At 48.6% G+C, this 22,009-nt stretch overlaps 1 protein-coding gene and 1 long non-coding RNA gene across 2 annotated transcripts in view; both read left to right on the top strand.

Annotated features, from left to right (window-relative positions):
* The first annotated feature begins 299 nt into the window (after positions 1-299).
* Positions 300-14,003, top strand: LOC135821441 (uncharacterized). Its single transcript, XR_010554357.1, has 4 exons — positions 300-371; positions 8,084-8,155; positions 8,303-8,374; positions 13,932-14,003. It is a non-coding gene; the product is annotated as an uncharacterized LOC135821441 (long non-coding RNA).
* An 899-nt stretch (positions 14,004-14,902) lies between these two features.
* LOC135821780 (carboxypeptidase N subunit 2-like) overlaps positions 14,903-22,009 on the top strand; it is a 44,348-nt gene continuing 37,241 nt past the window's right edge. Inside the window, exons 1-2 of the mRNA XM_065334777.1 lie at positions 14,903-15,282; positions 18,323-18,394. Of these exons, the coding sequence (XP_065190849.1) occupies positions 14,903-15,282; positions 18,323-18,394 (452 nt within the window). The remainder of the gene's footprint in view (positions 15,283-18,322; positions 18,395-22,009) is intronic.

The raw sequence follows: 22,009 nt of genomic DNA, 5'->3' as shown, positions 1-22,009 counted from the left end.
ATTATCGCACTTTCTGACCGTTTATCATCTCGTTACCATCGTGGATAGTTGCTGCATAACTCGTTCTCATGTGTTTCTTCTCTTTTTTACATTTTATTACTGGCTCAGTATCCGAGTTTAGACTTTCTTTGAGTGCCGACTCTTTTAAAAATAATCTCTATTTTTTGTACAAATAATATTATAACCTATTCCTAACTCGTAACAGGTTGTCTTTCTCTTCTGAGACGCCAAATGGAGTCGTAAGAAATTCTTCAAGAAAGTGATATACATCCTATCAAAATTATACTTTGTTCTCCCAGAGATTTGAAAGGTAATCAACTTGTTCAGCTACCTGCCGGGCTGTTCAACGCCACAACCAAATTACAAAAGCTGTAAGTAATGTTGTGCATGTACCGTAAAATTATTTTTTACGCTCGCGCAAAAATATGTTAACTCAGAAGGCGCATGTTCTGTTCCCAACAAACTCTCACGCGCTCATTGTTCTCCGAAGCCCACTGTTCTTGACTTCAGTTCTTGCTTTGTCCGCATTGGCAGTGGATTTCTTTCTCAATTCTTTCCTCATGGAGATGCCCCGTGTACGTAAGCAGTCGGCCCCCGGGCCCAGGCGTTCCAGTCGCAGGCGCGCCTCGTCGTCCCTGTATGCCGACACTCCAAATCGAGCCCATGCGGACCATGAGGCCGATCGTTCCCGCGATGCCCGTGCGGAGCAGGACGATATCCCGTCCGCCGTTCCCCAGTCGGCCAGCTTACTCACAACTGGGCTAAATCCACGTTCCGTTACGGCGGCCGTGTTGACGGCCCTGCACCCCCTGCTGGCTCGTGTCGAGCGCCTTGAGGAGCGAATTTCAGCTCGCCAGGATCCGGACGGCCATGCTCAGGCGGCGGTCCCCTCAGTGGCAGATGTGGTCCAAACCTCGTCCAACTCCGTCACCCATCACCCGCCGCAGATCGACTCCGGCCCCATGGACATTTCCCTCATGGAACCCGCGCTGCCTCCGATCGCAGCGCCTATGGCGAACACTTGTGAGTCCAGCTCTATTGTTCCCATGGTCCCGCGTAAGTTGCTTGACAAAATCACTCGCGGCGAATATATTGGGCTGGAGGATCTCCTCCCGGAGAATGTGGGCGCAGGGTCCGAGCCCTTGGAGTTCAGTACCGCCAACGTAGAGGGCCGGCGTGTGTCCCTCAATTTATGTGTGACTAAGAAGCGCTCCATCGGGTTTATCGGGTGTTAGCGGCCGTCGTGAGTTCCCTTCGGGAACGGATACGATAATTTACTTTACTTTTTTAAAGAAGCGCTCCATTGTCGACTTCAATGCCTGCCTGGAATCCTACACAGTCTACATGGCCTGCGCACTGAAACATGTGCCATTCCGAGCACTGGAGCTGGTGACGTCCCAGCACATTATCTGTACTGCCAACCAGCAGCTTGCGATCGCAGCTGTACTGGGGTATGACCGTGCCTTCCGTGCAGCGGTGGCAACAACCTCTCCTCGTTGAGACGCAATCGACCAAAGCCTCTGGAGCCTGCACCTGATCCGGGCACCCCAACCATCATGTCCGCGCTGCACAACGCACCACAGCCGTGACTGTTGCCCGCAGTATTTGGCAGGGCCACATGCTCCTGCTGGCACCAATACCAGCCGTCCTACGCAGCCATTTCTGGCCGGGGCGGGCAGCACCCGCCAGATCTGCCTCAACTTCAACCGTGGCCGCCCATGCCAACACCAGCCCTGTAAACGCTTGAACGTCTGCTCAACCTGCGGTGACCGAGGTCATCCCGCCGCTCGCTGCACCAATGACGGTCGCCGGGGACCCGCCAGACGGACAAGCCCGTCGCAGCGAAGTAGTCTCCCCACGCCTCTGTACATAGCCCGCCTAATGACTCATTGCCTCGTATTTCTACTCGTTTCCTCTCTGACTTTATCCTTAATGGCTTGCAACACGGGTTCCCCATTGGCCACTCTGGTGCTTCTGTATCTATCATCTCTGGCAACCTCCCAACTGCCATCGGACATGCTCAGTTTGTACAACAACAAATTGCTGACCGGGTCCGACGTGACAAATCGGCCGGTCCTTTCTCTGTCCAGCCTTTCCACCCATTTGTATGCTCTCCGCTCGGCGTAGTGCCCAAGAACCACGGGAAATTCCGCCTCATTCACCACCGGTCTTACCCTGACCGTATGTCTGTCAATGATGGAATAAACAAGGATTCGTTCTCCCTACATTATGTTACAGTGGACGATACCATTGAGCTTCTGCAACGTCAAGGTACCGGCGCCTTGATGGCGAAGCTCGACATACGCAATGCATTTGGTGACAAAGTCTGCCAATGTTCACACATATTCTCATGAAATGCTTCCACTACATTTTATTTGTTATCACATGATAAATAATTCACACAAATTGAGTGTCAGCAAACACACAATGTCATAACAAACATTTCTATAATAATAATCATACCGCTTGCATGTCTTTATCTCTATACATTTCCTCATATAATTTTCTTCATCTTTCTGTGAGAACCGGACCTATGGGCCGGTAAGAAGGCAATCATGCCTGTGCAATTGGTGAGGTAAAATAAAATTCAACAACAACAACAACATTTCGACTGGTCCCTGTCGCACCCACTGCATACCATTTGTTGGGTTCCAGTGGCAGGGCCAATTCTACTATGACAAAGTACTGCCATTCGGGCTGAGGTCCGCAACCTACTTGTTTAACCCTTTGTGTACCAGGCATCTAATGTATGCGCGGGGTACTCATCGGTAATGATGGACCTATAGCATAAAACTAAGACACATTTTGTATGTGCAAGTTATGTTTTTCTGAATCTGTTGGTATCAATGTGTCCAGGTAAGAAAATATTTTGACCGAGCACACAACTACAGATACAGTCCATACCTGGAATACCTATTTCTGAGTCTATTGTCCATATTCCTGACAATTTAGATCCGTGTACTTGGAATCGTGAATATACTTGCTGACATTGCCCTTCTTCACACAGAGCAACAGGAGACCACTGTACTAGTGTATAGCCGCCAGTTGCATGCTTCAACAATAGCGAAATGGACGGAAAAGAGCCATATTGCGTGAATACCAGATGCCAAACAATTGCATCAAAATTTCAAATTATTGAAATTGTGTCAGATTTGAATATGTACTTTTCACTTATCTACTTGCGTCCAGCGAGGGTATTGGCGATTGAGAAGACCAGGAATAGTCGATGGGTGAGGAAATTCACCTGCCTTGATTATTTCAGGCCATCGCTGCGCTCCCTCTCGCTGCTCCTTGGAGAGCGAATACTGCAATGGCTTCAGCGATGGAAATTCTCATTTTCATTGCAGATCCTGAGATTATATCGCTACTACAACTCTCTCCTGGCGTTCACCATCACTAGTAGACATCGACAACAGCTAGAGCAAGCTATATTCCAGATACAAGCAGCGTAACCGAACGAAAACACGATCGAAATTGCTAAAATATATCGCAGAGCGCTGAAATTGCAAAGCGCACTTTTCGCCGCGATCATTCTCCATACTTTCAAATGGCAACCTACCCACATCATACATCAGAATTTGCAGTGGGATCTCAGCGCAAAAAACCGCGAGTCGATCGGAACAAGGACGCCGCCGAACGGCGCGGCGCAGTGCGGTGCGTCGAGCCGTAACGTACGGTTACGGTTCGAGATGGGGCTGGTACACAAAGGGTTAACTGCATTGCGGACGCATTTTGCCAGATAAGCTGTGAACTGTTCCAGGTTCCCCACCTCCTGCACCTTCTGGACGACGTCTGGCTCTGTGGCCCCGCAAATTCAACGCTATGTGCGCAGCGTCTGAACGTAGCACTCTCCGTATTCCGCTACCTGGGAGTTCCCATTGCCGACGAAAAGACAGTCGGCCCAACCTCCTGTCTCACCTTCCTGGGCGTCGAACTGGACACCGTCCAAAAAGTGGCTCGTCTCCCCCAGGACAAGGTTGACGACATCCACTCTAGACTATTGGCCTTTCGCCAACGCCAATCCTGCCGTCTACGGGAGCTTGAACAGCTGTTGGGCAAGCTGAACTTTGCCAGCCGCGTCATCACGCCCAGCCGTACATTCATGCGCCGACTGTATGATGCCACGCGCAACGTTTCCAAGCCCTACCACCGCATCAGTCTCTCTCCAGAATGTCACTTATTGTGGGTGCCAGAGCATAACCGAATGTCGCCAATGTACCGACTATACACTCAGTAACTCAATATCACTCTACGACAGTAAGATCGGGCGCCGAAGAACGCAGGGGCTCGAGCGCAGCCTGGGAAAGTTCTTTAATTTTTGATTCTAGCCCGACCGTTCTTATTCACCCGCGCGCGGCGAGTCGAGTGACGTCATGACGTTTGTCATGTACATGTACATGTACATGTATATGTACATGTAGTGCAATGAAGTACTTCTAAACTAGTGGGTGTCGTAATTGGGAATGAATGTACATGTAGCAGTTACTGTTTACACGTGTACATGACATGTACTCACCTCCCATACATCTACAATGTAGTGTGTTCTTAAATCTGATAATTCTAGCCTGGACTGTTCTTAAATTTTGCGGGTTGTCCAGCCTGGGTGTTCTTCGGCGAGGTGTTCTTCGGCGCCCGATCTTACTGTGTTGTCCACAATCTGTGGCACCCCGTCTACAGTTAACAGTGAATAGGAGGTTCTCTATTTGGGGAGTCAACCTTGTTACCAGGCTCCTCATACGGCTCATTCAGCCTCTTACACTCAGACGGCTCACTCAGCCTGGAGGGCCCCGTCTGTCGTTTGCGGGTTTAGCTCCCGAACGCGGACCCGCATGCCCCGTGAGTCAAGCCCGGAGATAAACTGGTCTTTTGTCAGGCTGTCAAGGTACCCCGTGGCCATCTGGAAGTAAGCTTGCCGGGCTGGGGAGCGAACCGCCTCACAGAAAGTACCCAGTTGTTCGTCTTTGGCCTGGCGACGAGCTTGAAACGTTGCGCGATGGAGGTCAACGCGCTGCGCTGGATCAAACCGAGCTTGCAGCGCCTGGACTAGCTGTTGGCGGCCTCCGTTCCTAGTGGCCGCTGGGAGCGATTGGTAATACAGCTGGGCCTCGCCTTCCAGTGCGAGGCCCAGGAACTGCGTCTGCTGAACGGGGTTCCATTTGTTTACCGCGTCGACCTGGTCGAAATGCATCAGCAAGGGCGCGAAGTTGATCTCCCGGCGACCCTTGTACTGTCCCCTTGGAAAAACGCGATTCCGCGGTCGGGGCAAATTTAGCAGAAATTGCTATCATCCGCGGAAATCACAGAATCTACACTTTTGCCCGCGGAATTTGAATGTTTTAGGGTAAATTAGTAAAATTACTACTCAGAAAGCAGCAGAAAAACTACTTCGCGATCTGTTGGAGCACATTAGGCTCTTGCCAGTGTGGGTGAGTGCGGGATCTCCAAAATTCTTCACTCTCATGCCAGTTTGTGACTGCAAAGGATAGTGTGAAAAGTGCTCCTTCATGCAACTAGTTGTCATATCCTCTACAAGGAGGGTGAAAACTTGCAGTAAGTGCCGCAGATTTTTGATTTTACCACAGAAAATGCGGCAGAAAACCCCCTTTTCCCACGGAATTTGCCGCGGAATTGTTAATTCTTGGCCGCGTTTTCCCAAAGGGACAGCTTGTATTTTTCGGGCTGCACATGGTACGCCCCTCTCGGTGGTTGAGCAGGAGCGGGCGGAGCTGGAGCTGCAGCGGGCGCAGCGACGGGATCCACAGCAGGTACATTTGGTTTGGCCATCGGATCGGAGAATGTGTAAAGTAACAAAGTTAGGTATAGAATGAAACAAAACGAATTTACCGCTGCCACCAATTTGTAGCGGGCCGCAGTCTCTTGGAGGCAAGAATGCACAAGGGTCTCAGTGAACACACTGTACCTGGCAATTGAAACGTAACAATAACTGGCAATGAAATCAACTGGCTCAACATAATCAGCAGCTTAAATGCACAGGCAGACTCCATATGCTAATGTACGTGGATACGCTATCAAACGGAGACATGCTATACGCTACACTACGTCAGTTGAAAGAGCATGAATAGCTGAAAATCTCTGAAAATTTTGTCTCGATCTGACCAGCCGTTCAAGAGTTATGGCCGAAAGTGTGCCCTTGCAAGGAAAGATGTTTTTATGCTGGCTGTCATTTTTTGGCAGCACTGTATTTGAATCTGTTCAGACAGTGCGCAATTTGTCGTATCATGGAAACACGCGGAAGTGTGCACAATTTTGCTTCAAGTACAAAAACAGGTTTTTTAGCCAAGTATTGGGCTGGACAGCGGCGGGCACCCTCGTGTGCGACGTTGCAGATATGTGGCTTGATTATTGTAGTTGACGTTGATTTAGTGACTTTGGCACGTAGAGTCCTGTCAAGAAGTCAGGTAGGATTCAGTACAAGGCAGTAGTGGAACGCGAGTGGTAGTCTTTGTCAATTGTTAAGGGTATCCTGGATTTGGTGTGCAGCGCTGTGGAAATGGCTTGCTGTGGAGGTCCAAGTGCTAGATGTTGTATCAAAGGTACCACCTCGTAGCACGGGCTTAACCTAAAAAAATCTAAATTGACTTGGGTTTGTTGGGGTCTGTGGGAGAACGCCCACTCGTTCAGTTGTAACAGATTCCAGGGCCCCGTCGAAGGGCCCTACCCCACCACCCATGGCTGCTTCTGGACTTGTTTTAGGTTTGGATCCCGCGCACGGACAGAATGGGCACGAAAATGTTGAAAATGCATTCTTTTGGCTCCTGAGTGGCTCGCACACCGTGGCACTATGCCGGAATTTGGAATTTGGCGTGGAAAGTCTGTCAGCGAGGCGTAAGAACTTTTAAATCATGTCCAGAGGGCCAGCATAGTGGCAGGAGTCTGCGGTCAAATTTTAACTCAAATCCATTGAGGGACACCAAAGTTACTGTCGATTGAATGCCTTATGAAATTTATGGGTAGGCTGACCCCTTAGGGGCCGTCCGGGGTTACCGATTGTTTTTACAAAACGAAAAGTTTTAGTATTTTTCAGCCCCCAACCACCCACCCACCTTTTCTGCAGGTAAAACGAATTCCAATAAAATATTGATGTCAATTTTCGACATCCAGAAGTAACTGGGCATTCTCAATCAACATTCAATAATTATTTTCAAAACGAAACACCATTAAACCCACCCACCCACAAACGAAAACCTTTCGATTTGAAAATATTATTAGTAACCTCGGACAGCCCCTTAAATGATAAATACAAAATAACTACGCTCCGTAGCCACAAGTGGACGCCAACGGCTTGGGGTCCTAAACAGAGCCGCCCACATCCTTACCTGCGCCGGCAGGATGACCGTGTATAAGGCGTTCGCACCACCAGTCATGGAGTATTCGCCTCTTCTGTGGATGGGAGCTGTGCAGAGTCACCTCCAGTGCCTGAACAATGTTCAGCGCCACGAATTGGCTACTATCGGCCCTGGTGGACATCTAACCATGCTGGCCATCCGCTGGACTGTTGCTCGCTTGCCTGCCCGTACAAGCTGCACTGCTTGCCTGGTCCTCCGAATCTGCTCTCTGTTTGTAGAGAGCCTTCGCTGCTTTGCTTTGCCCACCAGTGAAACTGAGAACGATGAGAACAAATGACGCATGCTCGATGTGCAAAACTCGTGCTTAGTAGCTTCGACGCTTCTCCTTCTCGTGTCTGGCATAGACGGACACCAGGGAGGCGGGGTTTCGGTTTGATCGAGCATAAGGGTTAAACACCTGAATATCGAAGAATGTTTGCTCAAACCTACTTTCCCAGACCCCACTGGCACTCACATCCAGACGTGCACCTCCATAGATGTACATTTACTTGCACGCTGTAGAGGCACTAACACATCCATTCCCGACGAATTCCGCGTTCAATATTTTCTTCAGACTTCGTAGCTCACACTTTGTGTGGATCTACACAGGCGGGTGGGACACAGCCCTCATTGTAACCCACACACTCCAACTACAAACTAGTACGCAAAATAGAATAAAAAGATATTCTTCCAGGAAGTGATACTCATCCTATTAAAATTCTACTTTGTTGTCCTAGAGATTTGACCGGTAATCAACTTTTTTACCTACCTGCCGGGCTGTTCAACACCACAACCAAATTACGAAACCTGTAAGTCATGGTGTGCATGTATTGGAAAAGAGATTTGTTTGCATAGTTCCGTTCTTTTGAGATGTGGCAAATGTATATAGCATGGTATAAAGAGATTCTTCTAGGAAGTGATTTACATCCTATCAAAAATCTACTTTGTTCTCCCAGGAGTTTGTGGAATAATAAAATTGTTTACCTACCAGCCGGGCTGTTCAATGCGACAACCGAATTAGAACACCTGTAAGTCTTGTTGTGCGTGTATCATAAAAAGGCGTTTTTGTTGGCGTAGTTCTCTTCTTTTAGGATGTGGCGAATGGGATTTCGGGATGTGGCATCTAGGCAAAATGCGGATAATGCCGGTAGAATAATTGGCAGAATTCGGTACTTTTTCTGGTAAGTTTCATGTATGTTTTTTAAGTGGATAAAGGAATGGAGCAGAATTCGAGGAATTGCCCGCCATTAGGTTTGTATCGTTCTTCCAATTTCATTGCTTTTCGAGTAGAATCTGCCACCTTTTCGAGCAATATCCGCCAATACCTGGTGGCATCTCGTTGTGTGACGATCAGTTGATATCGGACGGATAATGGGGACCTTTTGCACCACGCGTACGGATACGAAAGAAAATGCTGATTCGTCACCCGGGTTCAAGGATTCGTCAGAGTCCCCGCGGAGAGCTCGTTTTCACGAATGGAAGCCTCTTCATTCGTAGCACCCTCCGAATCCGTCAGGTACACATCTTTTTGCAAGGTACACATGTTTTGCCAGGTACACAGTTTTCCCTTGATTTCATGATCCATGCACGTGTGCGCGAACACACCCGTACGCCAAGCTACCGGCCGTATTCGTAGTTGCCATGCACATTTGCAAAACCTGAATTCTGTTTTCAACGACACTGCACTGGGACAAAAGTGAATTGTGCTTAGTGCATGTGAACCAGTGGATGCTGTGTTCAGTAAGTCCATCGTAGTAAGTTCGAGGCCTTGTACACTGCATTTGTTTGAAGAGAAACGTGAGAGTCTCCGAGTTCTCATAACTTGCGGCCTTCTCGCAAGCTTTAAGGTGGCTCATTTCTAAATTTAAAACTAGTCCTTTGAGCATCCTTCTGTGCATGTTTGGGGTCCGTCCAGAAAGTCGCTCGTCTCCCCCAGGACAAGGTTGACGACATCCGCTCCAGACTATTGGCCTTTTCGCCAACGCCAATCCTGCCGTCTACGGGAGCTTTAACAGCTGTTGGGCAAGCTGAACTTTGCCAGCCGCGTCATCACGCCGGGCCGTACATTCATGCGCCGACTGTATGATGCCACGCGCAACGTTTCCAAGCCCTACCACCGCATTCGTCTCTCTCCAGAATGTCATCTGGACCTTCTTTGGTGGTCTAACCTACTCGATGGCTGGAATGGCAAGTCATTCTTCCTCGATCTCCAGGAGACGCTAGCCAGCGACATCCTGCTAGAAACTGACGCATCTGGCGCCATTGGGCATGGCGCAGTTTACGGCACGCATTGGTTCGCCGACACCTGGTCACCACAACACACTCTGCTCTGCATTACGTTCAAGGAGCTGTATCCCATCTGCATTGCATGTGCTACGTGGGGCCACCAGTGGTGTCGCAAGCGTATCCGCTTCCATACCGACAACGAAGCTGTCGCCGCTGTTCTCAAGTCTGCACCAGTCGCTGCCCTTTTGTGATGTCACTCCTACGGCAGCTCTTCTTCGTCTGCGCCAAGGGTAACTTTATGGTCACAGTCCGTCACATACCTGGAACTACTAACATCCTTGCTGACGCTCTCTCCAGGCAAGATTTCAAGCGATTCCATTCGTGCCACCCTACCGCCGCTCACATGCCCACTCCCGTGCGTGCTCTTCCGTCCATTCCTGGGGAGACTTCGGCCGTGCCTGGCACCGCCGAGTAACGGAAGTCCAGATGCAAACCGCCATAAAAGCTTGCAGCACCGGTCCTGGGTAATCGCTGATCAGACAGACTGAGCCCACTTATTGTGGGTGCCAGAGCATAACCGAATGTCACCAATGTACCGACTGTACACTCAGTAACTCAATATCAATCTACTACAGTAAGATCGGGCCCCGAAGAACGCAGGGGCTCAAGCGCAGCCTAGGAAAGTTCTTTAATTTTTGATTCTAGCGCGCGGCGAGTCGAGTGACGTCATGACGTTTGTCATGTACATGTACATGTACATGTATATGCACATGTAGTGCAATGTAGTACTTTTAAACTAGTGGGTGTCGTAATTGGGAATGAATGTACATGTAGCAGTTACTGTTTACACGTGTACATGACATGGACTCACCTCCCATACATCTACAATGTAGTGTGTTCTTAAATCTGATAATTCTAGCCTGGACTGTTCTTAAATTTTGCGGGTTGTCCAGCCTGGGTGTTCTTCGGCGAGGTGTTCTTCGGCGCCCGATCTTACTGTGTTGTTCACAATCTGTGGCACCCCCTCTACAGTTAACAGTGAATAGAAGGTTTTCTATTTGGGGAGTCAACCTCGTTACCAGGCTCCTCATACGGCTCATTCAGCCTCTCACACTCAGACGGCTCACTCAGCCTGGAGGGCCCCGTCTGTCGTTGGCGGGTTTAGCTCCCGAACGCGGACCCGCATGCCCCGTGAGTCAAGCCCGGAGATAAACTGGTCTTTTGTCAGGCTGTCGAGGTACCCCGTGGCCATCTGGAGGTAAGCTTGCCGGGCCGGGGAGCGAACCGCCTCACAGAAAGTACCCAGTTGTTCGTCTTTGGGCTGGCGACGAGCTTGAAACGTTGCGCGATGGAGGTCATCGCGCTGCGCTGGATCAAACCGAGCTTGCAGCGCCTGGACTAGCTGTTGGCGGCCTCCGTTCCTAGTGGCCGCTGGGCGCGATTGGTAATACAGCTGGGCCTCGCCTTCCAGTGCGAGGCCCAGGAGCTGGGTCTGCTGAACTGGGTTCCATTTGTTTACCGCGGCGACCTGGTCGAAATGCATCAGCCAGGGCGCGAAGTTGATCTCCCGGCGACCCTTGTATTTTTCGGGCTGCACATTGTACGCCCCTCTCGGTGATTGAGCAGGAGCGGGCGGAGCTGGAGCTGCAGCGGGCGCAGCGACGGGATCCACAGCAGGTACATTTGGTTTGGCCATCGGTTCGGAGAATGTGTAAAGTAACAAAGTTAGGTATAGAATGAAACAAAACGAATTTACCGCTGCCACCAATTTTTAGCGGGCCGCAGTCTCTCGGAGGCAAGAATGCACAAGGGTCTCAGTGAACACACTGTACCTGGCAATTGAAATGTAACTATAACTGGCAATGAAATTAACTGGCTCAAAAGAATCGTGAACAGCAGCTTTAATGCACAGGCAGACTCCGTATGCTAATGTACGGGGATACGCTATCGAACAGAGACATGCTATGCGCTACGCTACGTCAGTTGAAAGAGCATGAATAGCTGCAAAATCTCTGAAAATTTTGTCTCGATCTGAACAGCCGTTCAAGAGTTATGACCGAAAGTGTGCCCTTGCAAGGAAAGATGTTTTTTCTGCTGGCTGTCATTTTTTGGCAGCACTGTATTTGAATCTGTTTAGACAGTGCGCAATTTGTCGTATCATGGAAAAACGCGGAACTGTGCAGAATTTTGCTCCAAGTACAAAAACAGGTTTTTTAGCCAAGAATTGGGCTGGACAGCGGCGGGCACCCTCGTGTGTGACGTTGCAGATATGTGGCTTGATTATTGTAGTTGACGTTGATTTAGTGACTTTGGCAATTTTGAGTCGTGTCAAGAAGTCAGGTAGGATTCAGTACTAGGCAGTAGTGGAACGCGAGTGGTGGTCTTTGCCAATTTTTAAGGGTATTCTGGATTTGGTGTGCAGCGCTGTGGAAATGGCTTGCTGTGGAGGTCCACGTGCTAGATGTTGTACCAAAAGTACCACCTCGTAGCACGTGCTTAACCTAAAAAAATCTAAATTGACTTGGGTTTGTTGGGGTCTGTGAGAGAACGCCCACTCGTTCAGTTGTAACAGATTCCAGGGCCCCGTCGAGGGGCCCTACCCCACCACCCATGGCTGCTTCTGGACTTGTTTTAGGTTTGGATCCCGCGCACGGACAGAATGGGCACGAAAATGTTGAAAAATTGTAAATGCATTCTTTTGGCTCCTGGGTGGCTCGCACACCGTGGCACTATGCCGGAATTTGGAATTTGGCGTGAGAAGTCTGTCAGCGAGGCCTAAGAACTTTTAAATCATGTCCAGAGGGCCAGCATAGTGGCAGGAGTCTGCGGTCAAATTTTAACTCAAATCCATTGAGGGACACCAAAGTTACTGTCGATTGAATGCCATATGAAATTTATGGGTAGGCTGACCCCTTTAAATGATAAATACAAAATAACTACGCTCCGTAGCCACAAGTGGACGCCAACGGCTTGGGGTCCTAAACAGAGCCGCCCACATCCTCACCTGCGCCGGCAGGATGACCGTGTATAAGGCGTTCGTACCACCAGTCATGGAGTATTCGCCTCTTCTGTGGATGGGAGCTGTGCAGAGTCACCTCCAGTGCCTGAACAATGTTCTGAGCCACGCATTGGGTACTATCGGCCCTGGTGGACATCTAACCATGCTGGCCATCCGCTGTACTGTTGCCCCGCTTGCCTTCCCGTACAAGCTGCACTGCTTGCCTGGTCCTCCGAATCTGCTCTCTGTTTGCCACAGCGTAATATCCCCTTGACCAACCCCAGAACTCTCAGCGAGCACGGTAGTGTCATTGACCATGAGCACCAGCTAGGCATTTCCCAAATCGGCCCAATTTTGCACCTAATCGGCTTTTCGATTGGCTATGAGAATGTCCAAATTCGGCCATATTATGATCACCAAAGTCAGAATTCGGCTCAAAGCAGTACTTGCAATCACCTATCACAGTATAGATGTAATTTTATTGTAATCCGCAATGAACTGTCATTATAACAGACACAGAAAAATAATAAGGCACCCATTTTGATAGTCCAGGGGATGGCCCACGCCTGGTAAAGAGAATAAACAGAGAAAAAAAAAGACGGATATTTCACAGGAAGTAAAAGTACAATAGGGATACAGACCAAGTAGTAAATTCTCACAACGCAAAGCCACACTGCGCAACAGCCAAAGCTGCTGACCGGTTCTGATCAACGGCAGAGGAAGAGGCTGGACGTCGATGACCACGAATGGCAGCAGCAGTTGCTCGGATGAGGGCAAAGCCCAACCTCATTCGAAGAAAGGCAATCACAGACGAGAAAGACTCTCCTGTCTTCTCCGATACCATGGACGCAACCCTACGTTAGAGAGCCTTCGCTGCTTTGCTTTGCCCGCCAGTGCAACTGAGAACGATGGGGAAAAATGACGCATGCTCGATGTGCAAAACTCGTGCTTAGTAGCTTCGACGCTTCTCCTTCTCGTGTCTGGCATAGACGGACACCAGGGAGGCGGGGTTTCGGTTTGAACGAGCATAAGGATTAAACACCTGAACATCGAAGAATGTTTGCTCAAACCTTCTTCCCCAGACTCCACTGGCACCCACATCCAGACGTGCACCTCCATAGATGTACATTTACTTGCGCGCTGTAGAGGCACTAACACATCCATTCCCGACGAATTCCGCGTTCAATATTTTCTTCAGACTTCGTAGCTCACACTTTGTGTGGATCTACACAGCCGGGTGGGACACAGCCCTCATTGTAACCCACACACTCCAACTACAAACTAGTACGCAAAATAGAATAAAAAGATATTCTTCCAGGAAGTGATACACATCCTATTAAAATTCTACTTTGTTGTCCTAGAGATTTGACCGGTAATAAACTTTTTCAACTACCTTCCGGGCTGTTCAACACCACAACCAAATTACGAAACCTGTAAGTCATGGTGTGCATGTATTGGAAAAGAGATTTGTTTGCATAGTTCCGTTCTTTTGAGATGTGGCAAATGTATATAGCATGGTATAAAGAGATTCTTCTAGGAAGTGATTTACATCCTATCAAAAATCTTTTCGAGCAATATCCGCCAATACCTGGTGGCATCTCGTTGTGTGACGATCAGTTGATATCGGACGGATAATAGGGACCTTTTGCACCACGCGTACGGATATGAAACGAATGCTGATTCGTCACCTGGGTTCGAGGATTCGTCAGAGTCCCCGCGGAGAGCTCGTTTTCACGAATGGAAGCCTCTTCATTCGTAGCACCCTCCGAATCCGTCAGGTACACATATTTTTGCAAGGTACACATGTTTTGCCAGGTACACAGTTTTTCCCTTGATTTCATGATCCATGCACGTGTGCGCGAACACACCCGTACGCCAACCTACCGGCCGTATTCGTAGTTGCCATGCACATTTGCAAAACCTGAATTCTGTTTTCTACGACACTGCACTGGGAAAAAAGTGAATTGTGCTTAGTGCATGTGAACCAGTGGATGCTGTGTTCAGTAAGTCCATCGTAGTAAGTTCGAGGCCTTGTACACTGCATTTGTTGGAAGAGAAACGTGAGAGTCTCCGAGTTCTCATAACTTGCGGCCTTCTCGAAAGCTTTAAGGTGGCTCATTCCTAAATTTAAAACTAGTCCTTTGAGCATCCTTCTGTGCATGTTTGGGGTCCGTCCAGAAAGTGGCTCGTCTCCCACAGGACAAGGTTGACGACATCCGCTCCAGACTATTGGCCTTTTCGCCAACGCCAATCCTGCCGTCTACGGGAGCTTGAACAGCTGTTGGGCAAGCTGAACTTTGCCAGCCGCGTCATCACGCCGGACCGTACATTCATGCGCCGACTGTATGATGCCACGCGCAACGTTTCCAAGCCCTACCACCGCATTCGTCTCTCTCCAGAATGTCATCTGGACCTTCTTTGGTGGTCTAACCTACTCGAGGGCTGGAATGGCAAGTCATTCTTCCTCGATCTCCAGGAGACGCTAGCCAGCGACATCCTGCTAGAAACTGACGCATCTGGCGCCATTGGGCATGGCGCAGTTTACTGGTCACCACAACACACTCCGCTCTGCATTACGTTCAAGGAGCTGTATCCCATCTGCTTTGCATGTGCTACGTGGGGCCACCAGTGGTGTTCCAAGCGTATCCGCTTCCATACCGACAACGAAGCTGTCGCCGCTGTTCTCAAGTCTGCACCAGTCGCTGCCCTAATGTGATGTCACTCCTACGGCAGCTCTTCTTCATCTGCGCCAAGGGTAACTTTATGGTCACCGTCCGTCACATACCTGGAACTACTAACATCATTGCTGACGCTCTCTCCAGGCAAGATTACAAGCGATTATATTCGTGCCACCCTACCGCCGCTCACATGCCCACTCCCGTGCGTGCTCTTCCGTCCATTCCTGGGGAGACTTCGGCCGTGCCTTGCACAGCCGAGTAATGGAAGTCCACATGCAAACTGCCATGAAAGCTTGCAGCACCGGTCCTGGGTAAGCGCTGATCAGACAGACTGAGCCCACTTATTGTGGGTGCCAGAGCATAACCGAATGTCACCAATGTACCGACTGTACACTCAGTAACTCAATATCACTCTACTACAGTAAGATGGGGCGCCGAAGAACGCAGGGGCTCGAGCGCAGCCTAGGAAAGTTCTTTAATTTTTGATTCTAGCGCGCGGCGAGTCGAGTGACGTCATGACGTTTGTCATGTACATGTACATGTACATGTATATGTACATGTAGTGCAATGTAGTACTTCTTAACTAGTGGGTGTCGTAATTGGGAATGAATGTACATGTAGCAGTTACTGTTTACACGTGTACATGACATGTACTCACCTCCCATACATCTACAATGTAGTGTGTTCTTAAATCTGATAATTCTAGCCTGGACTGTTCTTAAATTTTGCGGGCTGTCCAGCCTGGGTGTTCTTCGGCGAGGTGTTCTTCGGCGCCCGATCTTACTGTGTTGTCCACAATCTGTGGCACCCCCTCTACAGTTAACAGTGAATAGGAGGTTATCTATTTGGGGAGTCAACCTTGTTACCAGAATCCTCATACGGCTCATTCAGCCTCTCACACTCAGACGGCTCACTCAGCCTGGAGGGCCCTGTCTGTCGTTTGCGGGTTTAGCTCCCGAACGCGGACCCGCATGCCCCGTGAGTCAAGCCCGGAGATAAACTGGTCTTTTGTCAGGCTGTCGAGGTACCCCGTGGCCATGCGTATACCATGTATACAGGACTACAATTGTACAATCATGTACATGTAGTCTCATACATGATTGCACTACATTATCACATCAGCCCACGAATATCAGGCAAACTGCAACAATGAGAGCATAAAGTTTGATTACGAGATGGCGAAGAGAACATACATTTATCTGCTATCGCATCAACAAACGTTTCCCACTCGTCATTAATTTTGGTTTTGTTACTTCAACGTTCTTGTGTCCGCTTATCAAACTCTTGTCTCCATGCTGCTCATATTTTCCTTGCCATGCGTCTATTGCTTGGATTTTCTGCCTACGACATCGTTCCACAGACGCCAGTTGCAACGGAACTCGTCCGACTTACGGTATTCCTGGGACCCACGAGGCTCAGGCAGTGAAAGACTGAAAGCTTCGTCATGACAGCCTTCATCGCAGAGAACGGACGAGGAGCGCTTCTTTGCTGCTGTGTTGCAAACATTTACGATTTTGATTGACCCATCTAGTAATAGTTGCTGCAGCATGTGCAGCGCACATACATGTATATAGTATGAACTTTTTTTTTCTTCCCAAATTTCTGAAAACCTACGCGGGCGATGACGAGAAACATAGAAAAAACAAAGTGTTGCCTTACATGTAATTATCATGAACGCCGAGAGTGGTAAAACCGGGTACGGCCATCACCAGCGGCTGCGGCACTGTCCTGAGTGCCATGCTGTGCTTAGTGCTGATGCAGTGCAAGATACAATTGTGCAAGATACAAAAATGCATGTCGTTTTCGTCCCGTTCGTAAGTTTCACACAGAGATTACAGCAAGGGGAAAGTAATGTCAGTGGACGAAAAACCTGTTTCGTGAGAAATTTCTCAGGACTACGTGTCAAGAGCCAGACGTGGCTGAAGAGTCACGGAAGTATTTTCACTTCGACCATACACGCCTTGCTCACGCTGCATACTGCTGAGAGCTCTGCGGTGCTGGAGCTAGATTTCCAACTCCACAAGTTGAGAGGTGCATCATAGTTGCCGTTTGTTGTTGTTCAATTACTTTTAAAAGTATTTCCGTATGGTCTTCACGCATGCAAGTGTGTGCTTTTCAGCAGGATCACCGACAGACTACATTGTGCGAGGCCTAAGTCTGCAGTAAAACTAGTAATACAAAAAACCCATGCCTATCTGTCTAACATTTAAAATCTGTACACAATGTCCTGCTTCTACATACATTTCGAAAGCATGGATTTCAAAAAATGTTCATTGGATGCATGTCTGATTTGTACTTGCTGACATCCAGAACGAAGCATGCACGGATTCCTCCTATGGCGAATGAAACCGGGGTCTTCGTTAGACATTGAGGCAGGAGAACACACCTCCACTCGTTCTGCATATATCAGCAAACACTTGCAACTAACGTCCAAGTACGCCACGCAAATCGACTTGGGCACGAAAACGATAATCTGGGAGGCAATGAAAATATAACTACGACGTAGGAAAAGGACAAACGTTTCAATCAAAATTGGCGTGAAGGCTGCCAAAAATTCTGCACTCCTTAGGAGGAAGCCTCAAATGAGAGCCAATTCTGATAAACGCCAATGGCCGGCACGCCGAGGTGGAACAAAATGAAAAAGATCGTAACTTCACTTTCCCATTGCGCAGTTTGACGATCAAAATATCTGCTTGCGCAGCTTGAAGGCAGGAAGGTGAATTCGCCGAGACTTCGCGAATCCAGCGTGGAAAACGGCTGGAATCGACAGAAACATAGGCTAAACCTTGCCAACTATTTCCAGAGATTTGAAAAAGGCAGCAAGGTCGTGTAAGACCGCATCATGGATCACTGGGTGACGGGGAAATGTCGCACGGTACATAATGTCGCTGGATTATGCATGCATAACAGCCGTGAAACGTCTGTACCGTTGGTCAGTGTCGTGCGCTATTATCGCACGCGCTGATTGTTTAGTAACTGGTGGTGTTAATGGACTGTATACCATAACGTGTAGTTCCTTGGTCCTTTATTTTGTGTATAAAATACCGCTTTATTCTGTGCTTTATTGCATCTAGTTCTTTGCGCTCTGACAATTTGACGAATCTCAGTGGCTCAGCATTTCAGAATAACAAGCTCGTTACGGATATGTAAGTCAATTTTCAAAACGAATCTCACTCTAAATGGCAATCAAGAGTCCTCACTATGCGGTAATGATGCTTAAGGCTGCGTTTACACGATTGAAAACGATTTGCGTTTACACGACAACGAAATACGCCAACCGGAATGATATCGTTGCGTTTACTACTATCGTTTACACGACAACGACCGAAAACGATACCTAAACGGAACGAAATGCAAAGCACTTCAAAGTTTTCAAAACGTTTTCATTCTTGTGTAAACGGTGAAAACAGTGAAAATGATTGGAAACGGAGCAGGGTCATGGAAACCATTCTTTGCCAGAATATAACTAGCGGGAAACACCCATTCCTTGCGACCACCAGCACGTACCAACTCCAACTAACGTGTTACTTCCCGCCCTTGCGCCAAACCAGCACGTGCTAACTCTAGCCTGATCGCCCGTTTTCCGTTTTAGTGTAAACGGTTCAAAACGATTTTCCGTTCTCGTGTAAAATATTTTAAAACGATTCGAGGCCAGCCCGTTTTCGTTACGTTTCGTTTCGTTTCATTTTGTCTTTGTGTAAACGCAGCCTTATTCCCGTAGCTATGAAAAAGATGGGGTACATGGACCGCACAGCATCATCAAAGACAGCTGGTCACCTTATTCAAATAGGGCTTTCAACTGCAAATTCATAACGTGGTTGTTGTCAAAACTTTATTCTCACGGTACCCAGTGACCAATAAGCGATAATGGTGTGAGAGAGGAGGAAGAGTGATGAAAAATTGGGTGAGCAGGGAGTAGTGAGTACGTGCATGGGCAGGGTGGTCGCTACACGAGCATACAGAGTTTTGCAACAGCAGGGATATCTGGGATTTGAAGAGAGTGCCAGAAGGGATTTCGCGAAGCTGGGTGGACAAACAATTTTAAAAGTAATGAAGGCCATTGTACAGGCAGAATGGAGACAGGGATCAGTGCTTACGGTCTGGAGTCCGACCTAGGATGTGGAAGACGGCCAACATGGTTTAAAACCACAAGCAATCTTCCCGCTCAAGCCTTAAGAATTACAGGCCCGTACCCTTGCTGTCAAGAGTACATAACCCCCAAGAGTGTGCAACTCCAGCTATGGGGTCTGCGACAGCAGAACTTCACATCACGTGATGAACCCGTACACATTATTTGCACTCTGTGCATGATAGACACAGGGTTGTACGCAGCCCAGCTTTGGGTACTTTGGGAACTCTCTTGTCGTCACTTTGCACTGTTTGCCAGCATAACCTTTTGAACCATGTCACGTGATGTGAAGTTCTGCCGTCGCAGCACAGCATAGTGGTTGTGCAGGCAGTTGCACACTCTTGGGGGTTATGTACTCTTGCTGCTGTGCATAATCTCGAAAGTCATGGAAACTCTTATTGTTATGAAACCACAATTTCTCAAGTGTGACAGGCCTTCTCGCTTGTGGCATTGTGTTCGTTGCAATGCAGTTGTATCTTGACTCTGCCGTACTGCTGATGTGTACGACGTGGTATACGCTACATGCGCTATGTGTGATTTGCTGTGTGCGCTATAGTTGTATGTTGTATGTGTTTGCTGTCATTTTCACGCTATAACTACCTGGTGGTTTTAGCGTTAGTTGCTGTTGATCGAAGTGAAATATTCTCTCAAGAGTTAATAGTTGTCCTCGTGCAGTGTGGTCGTTCGATCCTGACAATTTAGAGAATCACAGAGGGTTCACAACATTTGGAGACCACTCCAGGATACAAACCGAGCATGGAACAGGAACTAGGTTATTTGGAAGCCAACTTTTTCGCCAACGGAATTCGGTATGTATTTGAAGGCGATAGGTTGATGGAATGGGTGACGCTGCGCGTGTGAGGTTGATGGGAGGTTCAGCGGAGGCTCCCTGTCACAGCGGTGGGCATGGGCCTTTAATGAAAGTATCGACATACGACGGAAGGCAGCCACTGGAGCGTTATCTCCACCTGTTCGAGGACATCTGTGTCAAGAATGAGTTTGACGAAAACGAATGGCTGCTGCGATTGCGTATCGCTCTGTCGGGTAGCACTGTGAAAAGGAACTGTATTGGCTGCAGCAGGCTGGGCATTGACAGACTGCACCAGTGGGACCAAACAAGGAAAGTGATTTTTCAACCGACCATATCCAAGGACATGACAGCCACCCTCAGAGGCCATACATTGAAAGTGATTTTTGACCCGACCAAATCCCAGGCCATGACAGTCACCCTCAGACGCGCCGGCTTAGATCTCCCCGCACTCCTGTTTGATGGCACACTGGTACCCGAGACAACCAGCATCACCCTCCTTGGCGTGAAGATGGACACCAAGTTGACCTTTAGCGATCACCTGATCACCCAGATAGGCTATGCCTTTGGGAGATCATTTAAGGTGTCAGACCACCCAAAAATTCGGTGAAAAATCGAATTTGTAAATTCATTTCCAGTGCTACGTCAGTTGAAAGAGCATGACTACATGTAGCTGCAAAATCTCTGAAAATTGTTGTCTCGATCTGACCAGCCGCTCAAGAGGTATGGCCGAAAAAATGTGCCATTGCAAGGAAAAAGATTCTTTTGCACGCTGTCATTTTTTGGCAGCACTGTATTTGAATATGAGCAGACCGTGCGAAACTTGTCCTATCATGGAAACACGCGAAAGTGTGCAGAATTTTGCTTTTTTTAGCCACGTATTGGGCTGCACATGCAGCAGGACCTTTGCCAGCACCCTCGTGACGTTGCAGATATGTGGCTTGAATATTGTGGTTGACGTTGATTTAGTGACTTTGGCAAGTTTGAGTCGTGTCAAGAAGTCAGGTAGAATTCAGTACTAGGCAGTAGTGGAACGCGAGTGGTAGTCTTTGCCGATTTTTGAGGGTATCCTGGATTTGGTGTGCAGTGCTGTGGAAATGGCTTGCTGTGGACGTCCCAGCACTGGATGTTGTATCAAAGGTACGACCTCGTAGCATGTGCTAAACCTACAAAAACCAAAAATTGACTTGGGTCTGTGGGAGTCTGTGAGAGAACGCAAACTCGTTCCGTTGTGACAGATTCCAGGGCCACTTTGAGGGGCCCTACCCCACAACCCATGGCTGCTTCTGGACTTGTTTTAGGTTTGGATCCCGTGCACGGACAGAATGGGCACGAAAATGTGAACATGTTGTAAATGCATTATTTTGGCTACTGGGTGTCGCGCACACCGAGGCACTATGCAGGAATTTTGAGTTTTTCCGGCTTGGAAAGCCTGTCAGCGAGGCACAAGAACTTTTAAATCATGTCCAGAGAGCCAGTATAGTTGAAGAAGTGTGTGGTCAAACTTTCACTCAAATCCATTGAGAGACACCAAAGTTACGGTCAATTGAATGCCATATGGAATTTATGGGTAGACTGACCCCTTAAATAATAAAATTTACAAACTACCTATGCTCCGCAGCCACCCGTGCACTCCAACGGCTTGGGGTCCTAAACCGAGCCGCCCACATCCTCACCTGCGCCGGCAGGTGGACCGTATATAAGGCGTTGGTACGACCAGTCATGGAGTATGCGCCTCTTGTGTGGATGGGAGCTGTGCAGAGTCACCTCCAGCGTCTGAACAATGTTCAGCGCTGCGCACTGGATGCTTTCGGTCCTGGTGGA

The sequence above is a fragment of the Sycon ciliatum genome, chromosome 7 (assembly GCF_964019385.1).
Source record: "Sycon ciliatum chromosome 7, ocSycCili1.1, whole genome shotgun sequence".
Taxonomy (NCBI): Eukaryota; Metazoa; Porifera; class Calcarea; order Leucosolenida; family Sycettidae; genus Sycon; species Sycon ciliatum.
This window is presented reverse-complemented; position numbering and strand designations above follow the sequence as displayed.